Source organism: Dromiciops gliroides, chromosome 3, assembly GCF_019393635.1.
Source record: "Dromiciops gliroides isolate mDroGli1 chromosome 3, mDroGli1.pri, whole genome shotgun sequence".
In the NCBI taxonomy this organism is placed as follows: Eukaryota; Metazoa; Chordata; class Mammalia; order Microbiotheria; family Microbiotheriidae; genus Dromiciops; species Dromiciops gliroides.
This window is the reverse complement of record NC_057863.1, coordinates 383,613,374-383,634,035: the sequence shown is the minus strand read 5'-3', so window position 1 is coordinate 383,634,035 and position 20,662 is coordinate 383,613,374. Positions and strand designations below refer to the sequence as shown.

Sequence of the window (20,662 nt, the reverse complement as noted above, 5' to 3'; positions counted from 1 at the left end):
GTGGTGGGAACATACATGTTCTAAAGTATTAGAAATTTTAGGACCAGAAAGGAGACAACTAATAACATTTTTGAGTAAGAGTGAATATCAGATGACTATTTTACATGATAAAGAGTCCTCTAAAATGTCTTGTCATAAAGGACTCAAGTAAGGAAGGAAACTAGTACTTTCAAGGGCAATTCACTCTACTTTTGGATAGTTATAATTGCTAGGAAGTTTCTCCTTCCATTAAGCCCAACCTGCTTCTCTTCCATTTCCATTAATTGTTCCTGGTTCTCTCTCTGGGGCTGAATAGATCAAATATAATTCCACTTCCATATGACAACTATTCAGGTATTTAAAGCTTTCAGATATTATTATTATTATTATTATTATTATTATTATTATTATTATTATTTTTGCAGGCAATGGGGGTTGAGTGACTTGCCCAGGGTCACACAGCTAACAAGTGTCAAGTGTCTGAGGCTGGATTTGAACTCAGTTCCTCCTGAATCCAGGGCCAATGCTTTAACCACTGTGCCATCTAGCTGCCCCCTTTCAGATATTTAAAGACCACTATCATCTCATTCATTTAACAAACATTAAGCAACTATTCTCCATACAATCCCATACTTTCCCATGATAATTGCTTAATAAGTAATGGTTAGAGTTTAAAAATCAAAATCAGAATTTTGAAGGGAGATGAAAGGATCGAGGTTACATTCAAAGTAACTTCAGTTCGAGCTTTCTCCTTTTTGTGGAGAATATGATATTTGGTGCCATTGTCAGAGACAGAATAAGATGAACTGTTATGAGATTTTTATTTCATTAAATCAAGGACTTTTGATTTTGTCAGTATAGGAACTCTTTCTAAACATATAGATCAAAATTTGCTCTATAACTTAAGGTCTTATGGAGTTCTCTGGCACTCATGGAGACATTAAATAAAAAAGATGGGGAATGGAATTTGAATTCAGGTCTTAATAACTCTAAGTCCAGTACGCTATATATTATGCCATGCCACCTCTTCTCAAATACCACAAAATCTACCTACATACTAATAGTTTTAAGCTTTTTTAAAGGCAAACAACCTTACATTAAAATAGAATAACTTTGTCAGGCATGGTGCCACATGCCTACAATCTATTCTCCTCAGCAGACAAAGATAGGTTGGATTGTTTCAGCACAAGAGTTTGAGGTTCAGAGATATAATTGCTGACAATTCTGTAAGTCTTGGCGAAGCAAGGACCACTAGGCTGCCTAAGGATAAAAAAAAATGGCACAGGTAGGAAACAGAAAAAGTTAATATTCCCATGACAATCGTTACTAGGATTTAACCTTTAAATTGCCATTGCTTTCCATCCTGGGTGACACAAGGAAACCCCGTTTCATTAAAATACAAACAAATACAAAAAAAGGATAGAGTAGATTTCTAAATAAATACTATAATTAAATGATCATGGAGTTTATGCTAGATCTTACATTCTGATATAAACAAAATAATCAGAATTTATATTGAAGTAAAGACTTATAGACATATTTTCAAGTTTGATAAATGTTTCTATATTTTTATAACAAATAGAAATAGTTGACCTATGGTTGGTTCAATATCTAAACAATAAAGCAATAAACTCAAATGCACTTTTATCATCTACCATGTGTGGTAAAATATGAAAGTTTTTAACAGTCGGTTAGGATAACTGAAAGACGCCAGTTTTTCAAGGACCACCCTTTTGGGGAGGAGATGAACAGTCCGCCTGCTGCGCATGTCAGACTGCCTGCCGGGTACAGCCCGCCTGCTGCGCATGTCAGACTGCCTGCCGGGTTTTTTGACTTCCGGGGTGGAGAGAACGAGAGTAGGCCTTTTTGCCTGCTTGGCGGGACTCCTGGCGGCGCGGCACAGATGGTCTCCCTCACTCCAAAGGTGGCCTTTTTGGTTTGGTGAGTTTTTATAAGGAATATAGACTAAGCCTAGATTTAAGACGATTTGTACTGTATTTCTATTTTCCTATCCTTCTAATCAACAACACCTTATATACAATAAAGGCTCTATCTAGAAAACCAGAAGCTTCTTCCATTTACTAGTCTGGGAGATAAATTAAGGGAAAAGTTAAGTAGGGGAGATTTATGATCTAATATCCAATTTTAAATCTCACACATGCATCAGGTATTATCTATGCATATGTATAAATAGGTTGAAAATAATTATGGTGGGGGATGCTAATACCTGGCAATGGAGTAGAGGAAAGAATTGTAAAAGATGGCACTTGATTTGAGCTTAATCAAGTACATATCATCTTTTTTTGGTTTTGTTTTGTTTTGGGGGGATATTTTTGTCAGGCAGTTGGGGTTCAGTGACTTTCCCAGGGTCACACAGCTAGTGTGAAGTGTTTGAGGCCGGATTTAAACTCAGGTCCTCCTGAATCCAGGCCCGGTGCTTTATACACTGCACCAGTTAGCTGCCCCCTAAGTACATATCAGCTTTAATTGTAGAATCATATCCACTGGGCCAGGCTTTCTTTTGTTACAATTTAAATTCCATAAAATTGAACCCATGGCATATTAAGTATGCATGATAAAATTTTGTTAACAAAGAAACCCATTTGCTTATGTCTCAGACATGAAGAGGAAGTAGTTCAATAAGGGTGATTTGATAAGATTGAATAAGTACATTATGAAACATTCTTAAGCAAAGCAAATACTCTTCACTTTGTGCAGAATAAGATGAAATGTGTGTGGAGTTTGAAGGACTGAGGTTAGATATGATGAAGAATACTTTAACTTTGAAAGTTATTAAACATAGATAAGAATGAATTTCTAGTCAAGGTTAATGAAAAACTTCTTTGGAAGTTTACACAACTGATGAGCTATAGAGAAGAGAGTTGAATTTGGAATGAGAGGACCTAGTTCAGATTCCACCTAAGCTATTTGCTACCTATGTTACCATGGGAATATTACTTAACTTTTATGGTACTAAGTTATTGTTGTTCAGTCATTTAGTAATATATAACTTTGTGACCCTGTATAAAGTTTTCTTAGCAAAGATACTGAGGTGGTTTGCCATTTCATTCTCCAATGGATTGAGGCAAACAGAGGTTAAGTGACTTGCTCAGTGTCACACAGCTAATAAGTATCAGCACTTGAATTTGAAATCAAGTTTTTCTCACTCCAGGCCCAGTACTCTATCCACTGAGCCATCTAGCTGCCCCTTGTCCTAAGTTACCTTATCTGTAATATTAGGAGTTTGGATAAGATGGTTCCTAAAATTCCTCTCCATTGCCCATATTCATTTGAAAATTTTGCTGTTGCTTTTGCTGTTGTTCAGTTGTTTCAGTCATGTCTAACTCTTCATGAACCTGTTTGGGGTTTTCTTGGCAAAGTCACTGGAGTGATTGGCCATATCTTTCCCCAGATAATTTTATACATGAGGAAAATGAGGCAAACATGGTTATATGACTACCCAAGGTCACATAGCTAGTAAATACATGATGCTGTATTTGAGCTCAGGCCTTCCTAACTCCAGGCTCAGTACTGTATGATGGGTTCTATCAATAATTATTTTCCAATTATTGAATGGGGTTACACAATCTGGTGGCTTTTCTTTGAAAGACATGACCTTAAAGGCTTTGAAGAATATTCTAATCCATATTCTCAATGTGTGGACCACCAAACTATGTGATTTGAGCATATGTAATTGAACAAATTAAAATCCCTTTAACCTGTTTTCTCTTCCATTTTCTAGATTAAAGTAACAATCATGGAAAATATAACTGATTTAATGTAACTGTTTTAACTTTTAAATTTAATATCACATCTACAACCTACAACCACCAAATTTCTTCAGTACAGTTACCTTTAATCACACCCCAAATATATGTATTAACATATCTCTATTAGCTTAGAGGAACAAAACAATGTATAGAGACTTAATCATAGGTATATTAAGTCCTGGATTTAAGTCTCACTGATGTCACACTCTAGCTCAGTGACCCTGGAAAAGTCATTTAATTTCTCAGTGCTCCAACACAATTACATTATAAGACACTTGCAGAGAAAGTGCTTCCTACCATTAGTAGAAGGAGTTTCTCACTGGTAGCTCCCCACCCAAAAGAAATTAAAGGTTAATTTTTTTGTTATCTTACTCAATATATTATGTTTTGTTATATTTAATAACCATATAATAAGACCATACTCAAGTATGTTCATGTTTATCATTTTGTGTTTATGTTTATGTGTGTGTGTGTATGTGTGTGTGTGTGTGTGTGTATGCATGCATGTTTTTGATTTGGTATTTGCTCATTTCCTGAACACTGATTTATTGCATAACATTCCATAAATTTTTTCACAGTAGTAAACTGTAGTTAACAACAAAAACTACACAGAAATAAAATGTCTTCCAAGTGCTATATACATTTTGTTTAATTATCAAATCCTTTCCCTTCCCTAGCAGCCACTAGTACATTGAGAGCCAGATAACTACTTCATAAATAATGTACATATTTGTTGTATTTATTTATTTATTTTAACAATTAGCTGGAATAAAAAAAAATATCAATCATTGATGGAAAACTACCAAATTTTCAAACATAGATATCTGCTTTCTGCTACAATTATAGTACTGGAGCTCCAATTGCCTCAGCACTATTTTCCTGAGACCTTAGGTAATTAAAATTATACAGTCTATTCTCAGTTCAGTGAAAGAAGTGGCAGGTAAGACTTCAGCTCAGAGAAAGTAGGTTTGTGCAGAATAGTTTACCATCTTGATTCTCCTAATATTAAATCTTCTGCTTACAGTTTCCTGTTGCTTCCTAAAATTTTCAACTTAGAATTGGGACCCCACTTAAACATGTTATATATAATTTAGACATATATTTTTTCATTGACTCTAGAACTGGAAAGGCTAGGGATTTAATTCGAACCGCAAAGCTGATGCATTTTCTCCAATATTCATGCAAAAGATCATCTAATCTCTGTTTGACCACCTTAGGGATAGGGAGCCAATACACTAGAGAAGATGTTCTGCTTAGTTTTTCCTTTAATTGAGCCTATATCTGCCTTTGAGATTTCTTTATTACTTTTATCTAGGTAGTAACATAATATCAATCTAAAGCCTCTCTTGCATGTTAATGCTTTAGTTATTTGAGGTAATAGTAATCACATGTCACCAAAGCCACCTCTTTTCCATGTTTAACATTCTAGCATTCTCATATGATCCTCATATAAAATAATGCCTCTTCAACCTTTCTGGTCCCCTTCCCCTAGATGTGATCCAGTTTATTAATATAGTTCTTGAAGTGTGGCCCTCAGAACTGAACACAAGACTTCCCATAGGCTCTGACCACTGCAGGTGACAATGGAATATTTTTATGTTGGTCCTTCATGATTTAGTTATAGGTCAAATAAATGTTTGGTTTTTGGAAGCTTATTCACACTTGTGGGGTATATTTAGCTTGTGTTCCTAGTCCTTTTATATGGATTTTGTCTAATGGTTTCTGTCACATATGCCTGTGAAGTTCATGCTTTCCTTTGAGTTTCAAGTGTTTATTTTGCCTCTACTCTTTCACCATGTTAGAATTCATTACAACATGCTGTTAAAATTTTTGATTACTTGACAAAGTAGTAGGGCATAATTGATAGAGATTTGGGTCAATAGCCAAGAAGGTATTGATTCTAGTAATTCCTCTGTCGTGTTTTGGCTGAATGACTTATGCACAAGTCAGTTATCCTTATGGTACACACACTACTCTGTAAGGCTTTAAATTGTGGAGCATTTATTCCTTTACATTTGTTGTGGAATTTCTTTCTGGAAGTTCCACATAACAATGAAAATACAGATCTGGATCAAAAAGTTTAACTATCCTTCCCAACTTTGCTCTATATACAAATTTAGGTTAAAAAAACATTCCATTAAATTATAAGTATGCTGAATTAATAAAAATTTGTGAAATTATTTTATTTCCCCAAAACAGTAGAATGAAAAAAAATTGGGAGTAATACTCATTCTTTTGAGACATGAAATTACTAATGAACATACTCCTTTAATACCTCTCTAATATTATCATCATTTTTTTTTATCAAACTGGTTATATCTGGGGCTAGGAAATCAAATTTCAAATACTATACAAAATTATACTTAAGTTTGATAAGCATCATACTTACATTCATGAAGGCAATGCATTCTAAAATAAATATATTGTCAGTTTCCTGAAATCTTTTCAACATGCTCCTACTCTCCTATCACCTCCATTCCAATATAAATTAGACTCCTCCCCATCTACCTCACTGCCAAACCTCATCTTCCCAGTTGTGATATGTGAAATTTTTTTGCCACATCTTTTCAGCTGCCAGTCCACCACAGTAGCCAGGTGTGTATCTTGCCAGGTACATGGAACAAATAGATGTCCCTAATCTGGGTACCATCCTCCTTCCCAGCAACACTTTATATAATGCCATACCTTGTTAAAATAGTATCCCCTTGAAGGCAGAGACTATCTTTTATTTGTACCCTCAACAATTAGCACAGTTCCTGGCATATAAGATGTCTATCTTTCCTTCTTCCCTACCCCACCCTTGCTTTACCCCACCCCCTCCCCCACCTCTCTAGCCTAAGAATTGGAAATCTGAGTTACAGTTCATGGTCCCTTCCTCCCTGAGTGACCAAGGCACATGGTACATGTACATGCCTCAATTTCTGCATCTGTAAAATGAAGCAAATGATATCAACTATCCCCATGGTAAAGGTTGAATTTAAAAATTCATATAAAAATAACTTGGGGGTGGGCAGCTAGTTGGTGCAGTGGATAAAGCACTGACCCTGGATTCAGGAGTACCTGAGTTCAAATCTGGCTTCAGACAGTTGACACTTACTTACTAGCTGTGTGACCCTGGGCAAGTCACTCAACCCCCATTGCCCCCCCCCCAAAAAAAAGACTTGGAAAATATAATGATCTATGCCAAATTTGCTACAGCTACTTGAATTAAAGATATACATCTCTGATAAAGCCATATTTCCAATCCACAGACTGCCATATTCTATTCTTACCAGTTGCTGCCCTTGTACACCCAAGCTGCATACTGCAAAATGGAATCCTCAACCTCTGGAGGGTTTAACTCCCAACTTCCCTTGAAAAAATGCAAACATTTTATATGAATAAATTAATAGTATTATAAAACAAACAGAAAATTGGGTAAAAGTACATGGAATATGAAAGAACTTACCTTGTATGTATGTTGTAAATCACATATGAGGCTGTGTATGAATAATGATAAACCTGAAATGACAATTTAAAGGATAATTAGTCATACTGCTCTATTAGCAGGAACATTCAAAGATATAGATATATGAGACAAGTTACTTCATGCTAACATTTGTTTCGCTGGTGAAATTAGTTTCATTTGAAAACTAAAGATAGCTGTTGGTGGGATTGAAGGGGAGAAGAAAAGTAGGAGATGTCTTTCGAGTTGTCCCATTAATATTAGAGATCAGTATGGTAAATATTGGGTTCATTGTATGTGTATGAACCATAAGGCTTGGGCACTCTTGTACTCTCTTTTTGTCTCTGTCTCTGTCTCTGTCTCTGTCTCTATCTCTACCTGTCTCTGTCTCTCTCTGTCTCTGTCTCTGTCTCTCTGTCTCTCTCTGTCTCTGTCTCTCTCTCTCACAATCCTTATCCCCTCTACTCTCTAAGAATTATCTCCATGAATCATTGCCTAGTGTTCATCAGCAGTGAGGAGGAGAAAGAAGCAATAACAATTTTGTTTTGAAAGACAGCACAGAATCATGAAGAATGAGAGAAAATCAGAGTTGGATAGGACCTTAGAAGTTACCTGGTCTAAACAGCACCAAATAAAAAATCCCATGTATAACACTCCAGAGAAGTAGTAATCCAGTTGAACAATAACTTTTAATACCATACCATTCTGTTCCCAAATTCTCCTCAGGAAATACTCAGCCCTATACAGATGAAACTTAGTTCTTTGAAACTACTACTCATTCACATTTTTTTCTGCCTTCTTGGACTGAGGAAATAAATATTACTAATTTTTTTTCAGGTGATGTTTTTCAAATGCATGTGTGCATACATCTATTCTGTTCCTACTAATTCATACAGGTTAAACATTCCCATTTCCTTTTCCTGATATTCTTGTGTGCGATAGAAGCCAGGGGGTCTCCCAAAGTTAGGGCATGGAACCAAGATTACTTGTCTCAAGCTTGAGAAACACCACATTGATGGCTTGAGGATTCAGGAAGAAGGCTACCTCCTGAAGTCCTCAGGACACATTTTAAACTCAATCTGTGAGAAATCACTGACCCTGGAGTTGAGGACCTGAGTTTAAATCCATCTTTAAAATCCTACTAGCTATGTGATGTTGGACAAGTCACTTAACCCTGATTGCTTCCAACAAAACAAACACCCCTATTACCACAGAGGCACATAACAATGCAATGTATAGAAACAAGATGGAATTAAGGGAAAGGAGAGGGAAAGATGAGGTCCATAAATGGACAGAATCTTTGTCATGTAGGGCCATTCTTGTGAGAAAAGGGCACAAACTACAAGATCTAAGGATAACTGAGCTGGGAGATGGCACCAGTTTAGAAATGAGGGATGAACAGGAGGATTCTTATAGAGTAAAAAATGAAGGGGTTAAGTGGCCCTTTCTGAAATACCTCAGTGTTGACTCAATTTGTACATCAGAACTACCTTAGCTTGGCTTTATCCACTGAGTCACCTAGCTGCCTCTGTAAGTATTAATTCTACTTTTAAGTGGTAAAATTGAACTGAAGTTCATAGGATCACCTACAATGAGGCAACACAATTGGTGGAGGCTAGAGACAAGGTCAAGAGCCTAGATACCTCCCAAATTTCCATAAGGGTAATGGAAAATCCTTGATGAATGGTGAAATAGAAACACATCTAGTCTTCAGCACTGAAGCCAGGGTAATAAGGGTGAAGACAACTGATAATTTCAGAGGGAAAGCACTAACATTATGGAAGATCTGGAAAATAATAATGATGGTGACGACAACGACGAAGATGGTGATGATGCCAGAAACTGGTAATATTTGTACTTGCTATAAAAAAGTTATAAATCATTTGTAAACACTTTATCATATTTGATTCTTATAAGCCTCTTGTGAGCATCTGGCCTTTATTTATTGTGACCACTTTACATATTAAATAACTGAAACTCAAAGTTAAATGCCATGTCAATAAATAACCTTTTTCACTATGGGTACAGTTTTCATAAACAAATACTTCTATAAAAAAATTAAATTTAACTGCAGTCAATATCTTCAAGTGCTTAGCTAGTTACATATTATTTAAATCAGTGATATTAAGTATTTAAAACACATTGATTTGCTTACTTCCTACTCATTCTCAGCCCCTTGCTTCCTGTTTTACACTATGCAACATGTTAGAGATTTCCTTCTCTAAGGTTTCCAATAATCTTGAATTTAAACTTCATTTCGCAGGATATTTATTGCAGACATTAGACACTAATGTTTCAATGTAAGACACTGGTAGAAAATTTATGGGGAAAGAATCCTTTAAAAAAAACACTGTACCATTAAACAATATTTTGGGTAGAGATAATTTTTCCCCCAGGAAAGAAGAATTTATGTTATGATTTTGGATTTTATTTCTAAATTCATTATTCAGTTGTTTGTTTTTATTTGTTTATTTGCTTGTTTGCTTCTTTCTTTGTTTCTTTAGGAACTGTTACCCAAATTTGGAGGCAACAGTCAGAGGGAGATGATAAGATAAGAAGATGAACAGTTGGACTAGAAATTCAGAAGGGGAAAAGGAAAATATGTTGATAGATTCAATTGAAACTGAGAACAGACAGAAAAACAGTTGGTAGTTGATGAAGTTTCAATGATGGAGCCATCCAAATTGTTCCCTCCCCCCATAACCAATAAGTTGTCAAGTCTTGTTCATTCTTTCTCACAGGAGCTAACACAATCTCTATTCTAGTTTAGCACCCCCCCCCCAATGCTCTTGTCTGTATAATCACCTCTTAATTGGACTCTGGCTTTTCCTCTCTTTATCATCACACAGCTGCCAAATTGAAATTTCTAAAGCATGGGATATATTATGTAAATAGATTAAGAAGATTCAGTAACTTCTTATTTCATGTAGAAGAAAACAAACCTTTCTTCCTGGCACTTAGAGTCATTTTCAATACAGTACAATTATATGTTTCCTCTTGATTCTATATGATTTGTCTTTCACAGGATCTAAATTATAAATCGTCCTACTTACTGTTCCATATCCATGATCTTTCATACTCTTTGCAGTTTTTTCACAAGGTATCCCCCATACCTGGAAGGCTCTACCTCCCCCACTCTGCCTTTTGGAATTGCAGCTCGATTTTTAGTTCAACTCAAGTGCCATTTCCTACATTAGACCCCAGCCTATTAAACTGTGGATTGCATATGGGGCCATGTAACTGAATACGGGGGTTGTGAAAAATTTGGCAACAGTAAAAAGTTATGTATACCTATTTTGTATCTCTAAATACCTGGGATCACCTAAAAATTTCCTAGCTCTTCTCTCAGTAAATGATAAGTAACAATAATGTTGATAATTACATGATTGGTCTGTATCATACATAAGGGTTAAAAAAATGCATTCATGGGGGGCAGCTAGATGGCGCAGTGGTTAAAGCACTGGCCCAGGATTCAGGAGTACCTGAGTTCAAATCCAGCCTCAGACACTTGACACTTACTAGCTGTGTGACCATGGGCAAGTCACTTAACCCCCATTGCCTAAAAAAAAAATTCATTCATGAAAATCAATTAGTCAACAAATCAAAAAAAAGCTTACTGAACCCCTGTTGTGTCCTTGCCACTGTATGGTGAAGATATAACAAGTGTGTCAAGATTGAAGAATTACAAACATGAAATATATCAAAAGTCCTGAAAGAGCTTATAATTTCCTTGGGGAGTTAAAAAATATGAAAGTAAGATAATGATGGACTTAATCTAACAGTCAGAGAAGGCTACAAAAAAGAATATAGCAGGGGGAAGCTAGGTGGTGCAGTGGATAAAGCACCAGCCCTGGATTCAGGAGGACCTGAGTTCAAATCGGGCCTCAGACACTTGACACTTACTAGCTGTGTGACCCTAGGCAAGTCACTTAACCCTCATTGCCGCACAAAAACAAACAAACAAAAAAAAGCAAAAAAAGAATATAGCATTCAGTTATGAGACAGCTCTCATGTAGTAGAAAGAATATTGAATTGGAGTCAGACTCCCAACTTTCTCAATAATAATCCTATTTTTTTTCTTTTTATAAAATAGGAATAATATATCATCAAATTAGGATCTTACTGTGAACAACAAGTGTTTCAATGAATGCAAGATATTTTGTGAATTGCAGAGTGTCATATAAATTTCAACTATTTATATTATTTCCAAATAAAACATTTTCTAAGTACCTGTTAATGGTAAATATATATATATATATATATATATATATATATATATATATTTGTACTAGGTTCTGGGAGAAGCATAAGAAGAATAAATATGGTTAGCATCCAAATACTACTTTTGGTCAGTAGGGCTGGGATTTGAGCTATTGCAGGTTTGAAGAAATGGAGAAAAAGAAAGATAGAGGTACAGTAGCAGAGATAGTATGTGAAGGATAGCTCTCAGTTTTATGATAGGTTCAGTATAAAAAGGCTCATTAAGATACTATTCAAAGATTTATTGCATAGGGAGAACCTGAATTAATTGTTATTGCTACCATTACATCTAAGTTTTAAAAGTGAGGGGGAAAATGGTCTAATGTATCAGATTAAAATGTAAATCCCCTTATCCTTTAACTATATTCCATATTTTTTTCTAAAGAATCAGTTATTATCTGAGGCAGTATCTAAAGAAATTAATGTCATTGAGCATAACCTATGTGAGGAAAGAGAAAGACCATTTTGATGATTTAATTTCAACCAGACTTTGTATCTCTCAGTACCAAGGCTTTTTCCTCTTTCTATCTGCAATATAGCTAAATATGGAATTAGTGTAAATATCAATAATTTTCTTGGCCTAGACTATTTTAAGCATTAGTACAAATTAGAAGCAGAATAAAAAAGGTAAAAAAACCCTAAACTTTGAGGAAGAAAGCCATTGACTAAGTAGAATTTGTACAATAAAGCCAGAAAATAAAAGAAAAATATAGTTAGAACATTCTTTTCTATTGAAATTATGGAGTTCAAAGAGATTAAAAATTGATAATGTCAAATTTATTCTAGGAAAATGAAAGACATTTAAGATGAAGAAAGACTGACTTCACTTCTTGAAGAATATTTTTATAATGAGATCAGTGAAGTACAGGAAGTTTTGCATAATACATTAGGAGGGAATGCAATTCAAGAAGCAGTTACTAAATTCCTACTATGTGATAAAAGTTCCAGTGAGTCATAAGAGATTCACAAATAAAAATGAAAACAGTCCCTGCCCTAAAGAAAAGTAAATTCCACTGTAAACAAAAAACAATGGCATAAAAGCTATTATGGGAAACTTGGAGAAAATTCATCAGCATTAATATACAGTGTGGACAAGATATTGAAGTATAAAGTTGAGTTGCATGAATATAATAAAATACAAGAACAAAAACAATCAGTGTTCTAATTGTGCTCCACATTGATATTAAATGCTGGATAACTAGAACATAAAGGCATATTGGCAATTATTTAGGTTCTAGAACTACTTGGAAAGTCTTAGAGAGAATACTGATTAGATAATGGGATGGGTCTGCACAACACCAATATAAGGTTGAAAATAAAACAATAAAAACACAAAATAGTTTTTAAAATATTATTAATATTGGGCCTTTAGGTTGATATACTATCAGGTTGATTATCTTTTTTTCTGTTTTTGTTTTTGTTTTTGTTTTGTTTTGTTTTGTTTTTTGTGGGGCATGGGGGTTAAGTGACTTGCCCAGGGTCACACAGCTAGTAAGTGTCAAGTGTCTGAGGCCGGATTTGAACTCAGGTACTCCTGAATCCAGGGCTGGTGCTTTATCCACTGCGCCACCTAGCCACCCCTTGATTATCTTTTTTACACTGAATAACTAAACATATATTTTGATAGAATGTAGGCATAAGTATGTGGAAGTTGAGATTATAGTTGGCCATTGATTAATAGATACTGTGATATTTTCCATATACTATGAAGACATCTTGAAATTTTATTAGACAAATAATAGCATATAATTCTTTAGATCTTGAAGGGACATGAAACATTATCTAGTCCAAGTCCATATTTTACAGAGGAGGAAGCTGAAATTCAGAATAACAGCATAGTTGAGAGAATGCTAAATGTGGAATCAAGAAACCTCAACTTGAATCCTGGTCCCAAAACAAAATCACTATTTAGGTATAGGCAATTCACTTGCCTCCTTGGCCCTCAGTTTCCTCATCTATAAAGTGATAGCAAAACAATTGTGATATTTACTGCATTAGATTGTATGAGCCTTGAAAGAGATCTATATATAAATGATTTACAAGCTCTAATTGTATATGTGTGTGTATATTAGAATATTTCATTAAATGCCTTTTCCTGATTTAATCTAATCTTCTATCTTACTGAATTATAAAAGTAAACATATAATTTAGGCTGTAAAGCTAGGGTTTTTGTTTTCTTTTTGGTGTTGGGGTGGATATGGAACTAAACAGAGTAATTTGAACTTGGAGAACCATTTCTAGGAGCCCATACCATAGAGAAAAATGACAAAACTGTTACATAATACACTATGTAAATGGTCCTATATAGACTCTTGTAATTAATTGTTGCTGTTTATTATTATTTTTAAACTTCTTATGTGAGAAAGGTAAGAAACATATGGCAGAATGTGAACCAAAAGTCAAACTAAATGCCTCTTCCACTTTACATGTTGAACCAGAGAACTAAAAAGCTACCTATCTATCTCTTATAAAGAAAGTAACTTCATCCACAGAAGAGAATCTCAAGCTTAGAAAGGAAACCAAAGTTATCTTGTGGAAAGGGAGCTGGAAATATGCATTTTCTTAATTATCTTTATTATATCCAACATTTGTCCAAATATGTCATAGTAGTTCTGTCTACATTGGTATTCTTTAGGGTTGCTGCAAGGTTTTCCACTTCAACAGAAACTCCAACCTTCTGAATGCTACCATAGCTGACAAAGGTAATGGGACATTTTGAGATGGAAACATATTGTTTAATCCCAGAATTACCTTTCCTTGAAAGGATACATCTTTGCTGATGAGTCATGTGAAACAAACACATACATTAATGACTAATGGACAATTATTATCAAGATAATATAGTGCAATTTTACCTAGGAAGTAGAGAATGAGTCTGGAATCAGTTCAGACTGAGGGACTGTGAGGGCCAAAATTTGATATATGGAGTGTATTAGGGTGACTCGCCTTAATATTGCGGTCCCGGAAAATATGAGGGACTCTCTTAGGTTTAATTTCCCCTTTGAACTTTCCTTTTTATATATTCCTCCCAGGCCGATAAGAAAAGAGCCTCTGAGCTTTAGTTCATAAAGGATCAGGTTTTATTGCTTGGAATTAATTAGCCCACAAAGGTGAAACCAATTAGGGAAATAAGAAGTAGAAATACAGATGGACAGTCCTTAACTCTAATATTAGCCTATGCAATCCCAGAGATTAAGGTAGTTCAAAGCAATTTAGGGTTTTCCTTCACATAACTCACCAATCCCAAACTGCCGCCAGGCTGAGAACCAGCATGCTCAAGACCGAGCACAAAATACCCACCACTGAGCTGATCCGAGTGCCACCAGACTGCTTTCCAGACTGAAAGAAACTGCACTTTTTTGAACGCCCCACCCACCGGCAGTTGCTTCCCTTCTGGTGGAGTTTTCCTCCCTCAAAAGGGGAGGTCCTTCAAAAGCTGTTCAGTAGCATGCTCAGTCTCAGAGTGGCCAGGTGTGTGACCACTCCCAAATGATTCAGTTAAAACTTTTGATATAATCTTTACCACAAGTAATTTTTTACCACAGGACAAATCTCAAGAATTAAAATTTATGTTGTTTCAAAGGAATCCTATTTTATAATGAAGGAATGACATCCCTGAAAAAAGGAGGACTATTAGGTTTTTAGACACTTATTGAGCAGTGGCAAAGTGGATAGAACTTATGCTTATGAGTTGGAAATATCTGGGTTCAATTCCTACCTCTTATAATTGCTTTTTGAAATGAGTAAAGTAAAAGCACTACTATATTTCTTTAACAACCTGTAAAGAATCTGTTATTTGAGGTTTTTATGACCCCATCTTTTGTCTAGAATTAAAAAAAAAACCCGGGTGCATGCACTGGCCTCTGGGGCTCCGCAAATGGCACAGTTGCCCCCACCCACTGGTTGTAGCCGTTGCCATGTTGCTGGCACATCACGTCATCACCATTCGCTGATGCCTACATGGGCCTGGCAAATTCTAATAATTGGCAGTCCAGTGAGGGCAGTCATGTGACTGTCAGAGCGGCCCAGCCAATTGGATGGGGGCTGTGTGTGGTCAACCTGGGGTATGCTGGGAAGAAGGGAGGTTTTTTTCACCATTCTAGCTTGAAGCTTGAGGGTGACTGGATGCTGCTGTGGTGTTTTCAGCTGATTCCTGGGTGGTGGTGTTCTTCAGGTTGTAAAATTTCCCTTTCCCCATTTTATTTCCTTTCTCTTAAGCCTACTGATCCTGTTTGTGTTTTTTTTAAGTTCATTCTTGTTAAATAAATCTGCTCTGTTTTGAGGGAGGCTGTCTATCTCCTTCCTTGCCCCCAATATTGTGGCAAGCCACTTAGCTATCACTCCCCAATTAAAAATTTGTCCCTACAAACTCTTTGCTGTGCTGTTGATGAAAAAAGCTCTTATGGGCAGTGTTAGCCTCACTATTGCCACAATTTTGAAATCACAGATACTTTGGGTATGTGTGATTGATATAATACATTTAAACACACATATGCATACATACATATATTTGTATGCATTTTGCATGACTAGTAGCCTACAACTTCCATGTTTTTATTCTTTACAGTACCTGGGATAGCAAATTATGCAAAAGAAATATTTTCTGAATGAATAATATTAATTTTGCAATCCATCAAGCATTCAAGGTGACATCAGATTTTCAACCTCATAGGAAATTCCACTCAATGAAAAAAAAAAGTTTCATGTAAAAGATTGTTGTGCATTAATTTAATGCAAATGGGCTCATTTAATACCAATTGACATTAAACTATTTTCCATTTAATGTCAATGGGAAATCAGTGCTTTGATACTCCCTGTGTAGCCTTAAGGTCAATGACTGCATGTGGTGCAAGGAGCATTTCAATTTTAAAAAAGAAAATAATTTAAACATTATATAAGTATTTATAACTTAATTCTCAGCATAGCACTTCAGCATGAAGACAAATTTATTGAAATAAAACGCAGAACAAGAAAAAACTTTCTCATTACAAGTGGAAATAAGTTGCCCAGATAATGTCAGGAAAACAAAAATTTGATATGTATAGAGACTGGTAAACTGTTTTCAACAGAGATTTTATTATATTTCAATCAACTGCAAAGTTAGCATCTATGATGGAAGTGTCTACTCTCAAATATTTAATCTTTAAGTATGCATTTATTTATATCACATGTCCTTTTATGTTAATAGGATGTTTGATATAGAACTAGAAGGAAGCCCAGAAAACCATCTACCCTAACCCTTCATTTTACACATGAGGAACTGAGGCCCAGGAAAATTAAATGACTTTTCTCAAGTCACTATATTATTATTATTATTATTATTATTTATTAAGGTAATCAGGATTAAGTGACTTGCCCAGGGTCACACAGCTAGTAAGTGTCAAGTGTCTGTGACTGGATTTGAACTCAGGTGTTCCTGACTCCAAGCTAGTACTCTACCCACTGTGCCACCTAGCTGCCCCACAGATATATTATTAAAGGCAATGTTTGAACCCTAGTCCTCTGATTCCAAAGCCACTGATATTTCTATGTTACCTATCATAAGACTTTCACAAGCATAAGAGTCAGGAAAAGAAGAGAGAGTGTTAAGGGCTAAAATTCTAGCTGTTCTGTCTAAAATATCTAATGAATGGTTGCCAATAAATTATAAGCTTTAGCAAGAGTTAGACTTTTAAGCATTTATTAAGGAGAATAAGAATTTGGTTAAAGAGAGAGAGAAAGGCCTACATTCATCTATCTATTAAAGGGAGAGCACATTTCTCGTTCACTCTCCTCCAGAGTCCCCAGGAAAGAGCATGAGTCAAAGAGCCCAGCTCTTCCTTCTTCCTCCCCACTAGCAAATGTCACTTCCTGATGCCAAAGAAAAGACTCATGTTCTTGCCCTCAAAGACCTTCCTTTCATGGCGGAACTTTTCTACAGTAAGTCTCCAGCAGTTGGTGTCATTCCAATCGTAACAAGAGTAAAATTAAAACCAATTAGTGCTGTATTGTCTTAACTTCTTTGATGTTAGTGATAGAGATAGTGACCTATATCTATGCTATAGGGAATTCTGTAGTGTGGAAATTTCTGCTAATGCAGGTTGGCACCTTCTCTGCAATTTCTAATCACCAAAACTTACCTCTATGATTAACAGCAGTGAGAGGTTAAGTGATTTTTACTTAGGTTCATACAGTCAGTAAATGACAGAATGAGATGTGAACTAAGGTCTGCCTAGTTTGGAGGGCATCTTTACCTGCTCTACTATACTGCTACCCTGCTATTCTTTGAGGATAGTTTCAGTAATATGAGACATAGGAATTTTCTATGGACTCAGTTATTTATCACAATTCTACATCTTTTAGCCAGGAATACTGGAAAATTTTATTTTCTCTGAACTTGAGTGGGTACCTCCTGGCAACTCATATAGAATTTTTTTTTTTCTTAGAGAGCTATTTGTGGACATGGGATGATTAACACATATTTCAGAGGCAATGTTTAAACCTAGTTCTTGCTGACTTCTGGGGTGACTCCTTGTAATCTAGAGTGTCCTTCCTTGGTGATACACTTTTGTTTAAAAGCTTCTTTAGGCTTTCAGCTTTACAGAATCTAGAGCTCAAAGACATTGTAAAGGCCATTTTCTTCCCATTCACTCTGGGTGTTTTTGTTTTGTTTTGTTTTGTTTTTTTGTTTTGTTTTGTTTGTTTTTTGCAGGGCAATGAGGGTTAAGTGACTTGCCCAGGGTCACACAGCTAGTAAGTGTCAAGTGTCTGAGACCTGATTTGAACTCAGGTCCTCCTGAATCCAGGGCCTGTGCTCTATCCACTGTGCCACATAGTTGTGCCCCCAATCACTCTAAAGACAGAATTCTTTCAATAATGTTCCACATAAATTGTTGCCTGGCTAGTTTATACTAGAGCATGCTTATTGATGGGGAAATCCATATAAAGGTTCTTGAAGGAAGGGATTCTATCTTACTTATCTTTCTGTTCCCATCAGTACCTAGAACAGAGCCTTGCTCACAGTAGTTACTCAATAGCCATATGATGATTTAGGCAGGACCTCCCTTTTTGTAAAGCTGTAATTCATAGAAATCTTTTAGAACTTAAAGTAGGGAGAACCTGCAAATGAACAACCTTCAATTAATTGAAGACAATTATCATGTCTCCCAATCTTAATATTCTCTTCTCAGTTATCTCTAATTTTTGTTTAATTTTTCCTCAATTGTTCCTTTAGGATTTCTCATTTTCTAATATATTAAAGAGAAATACCACATATCAGTCCTCAATACTTCTCTAGAAAGGCCTTATCTTTCTTGTCTTCCTTTCCACATTTCTAGTTCAGAACATGGTATGCCTTCCAAATGAGGCCATTTGCCTACCACCATCCCTGCCTCTGGGAAAATTATCATTGCCTATTCTTCAGAGATTGGTTTTAATCAGACACCTTTGAAGCAACTTTTGTGATCAACATAGAAGTTATTTTACACCTCAATTCACTTATTTTAGGTATTTGATTGTTCCCTGTCTTATTATATGGTTATTTATGTACCTTGCTTGCGTTGTCCAATATAACTTAAATTTCCAGAAATTTCTGCCTCTTTTTACATCTCTCAATGAAGAAAGATGCTGTAATTGCACAGTGAAAACATATTGTGTACTCCTTGAGACTAGGAGCTGTCTCATTCATGTCACTTTAATACCACATCTAGCACAGTGCTTTGCTGACAGTTAGCATTTAATAAATATTTGTTGAATTGAATTTCTGAATATAAATTTGTGGAGGAAGTTATGATAGTCTACTTATCCATTTCTCTCAGGGAAGCTTTTCAGTAAATTACTCAAGAAAATATTCAATAGCTTTCAATAGCTCAGGTGATTTTTTATTTTTTTAAGAACTATGTACAACTTAAATATAACTACTAATTGCCTTATTTTTGCTAGTATAAATATGCAGTAATCACTATTTTCTCAATGTTAAGTTGTTAACACTATTCTTTTTATTTGTAAAATTAGCTTTTCCATTACCAGATCATGCTACTACTAAAAGGCAAAATTGTCTTTTTTTTTTTACTGTTAAAAATTAAGTCATCAAGCATTTTTAGCAATAACAAAAGCACAGAGTAGGATTATCAAATTAGGAGATGGCAGAAAGCAGAGAGGGATAGCCAACACACTGGAGGATATAATCAATTCCTCATTCCTGCCAGAAAAGAGAGAGATCTTGACAGTGTGGAATATTGGACTAAATCCAAGATGAAACTGAACAGAAACAAATCCAAGTCTTACATGTTCCAAAATCAATTTTACAAGGTAAAGCCAACATGACAGTTTCAAGAAGAAGTACAATGAGTTCCCCTCCATATTTCCTCCAAAAAGATCTAGAAAACACAACTGAAAGAATTCAAGAAATTGGGAAATCAAAGAAAAATAATCGCAGACTCATTTTTTTTAGCCCAAAGAAGCATAGGTAGATAGAAAGAGAGGTTTATGGACACCGTGGATGGATTCTAGTCTGTAACGTCCAAGCATAATGCTTTAGTGCAGTGAGAGGCTACACATTAGCTAAAGAAGAGATATGAGGTACAGTATAGAGGGGACACAACTCAAGTTTCAATAAAAGGTGAAAAATGGCACCTCTTTAGTTCATTGTTCAATTCCAGAGCATAGATCCATAACTGACTGAAGAAAAGACTGTGCCAAGAGATTCTATGTCTGAGTAAGGTGGAATTATAGGCCCTAGACTGTGCACTAAGAAAGGACCACATTCAGAAGCAAACTTTAACTATGTGGTTTAGTATATAGAAATCTAGCAGTGTCTCACTCGCAGGTTTCAAAATAGTTTGAAGGCTATAGTGGAATGACCAGTGTAGGAACCCAAGAATAAAAAAGGATCCCATAGTTCTACCACTCCAAACCAGAAGAGATTTCCAGAGGAATGACACTAGTTGAGTCCAAAACCCATCTATTGGAACTCCAAATAGGGAAATACCATAGGTGTGTGGCTCAGGATCAAAACCTAGATCAGAAACTTGCAAAGCTCAGACTCAGGGAGTAGAAATCATTCAGAGGGGAGGGAGTTTTGAACCTAGAGGTCCCTCATTATTTTCTGAACCCCAATATTAAGGCAAGCCACCCAATTAACTCTTCCTGTATCAAATTTGGCCCCAACACCTGTAATAGACTTCTTTGGTAGCTGTCCAGGAATAACACAACAGATAAAATCCCAATA

At 35.6% G+C, this 20,662-nt stretch overlaps 1 protein-coding gene across 1 annotated transcript in view; it reads right to left on the bottom strand.

Annotated features, from left to right (window-relative positions):
* DPP10 (dipeptidyl peptidase like 10) overlaps positions 1-20,662 on the bottom strand; it is an 883,075-nt gene that overhangs the window by 134,183 nt on the left and 728,230 nt on the right. Inside the window, 3 exon segments of the mRNA XM_043992035.1 lie at positions 7,022-7,041; positions 7,044-7,096; positions 7,177-7,250. Coding sequence (XP_043847970.1) covers positions 7,022-7,041; positions 7,044-7,096; positions 7,177-7,250 — 147 coding nt within the window.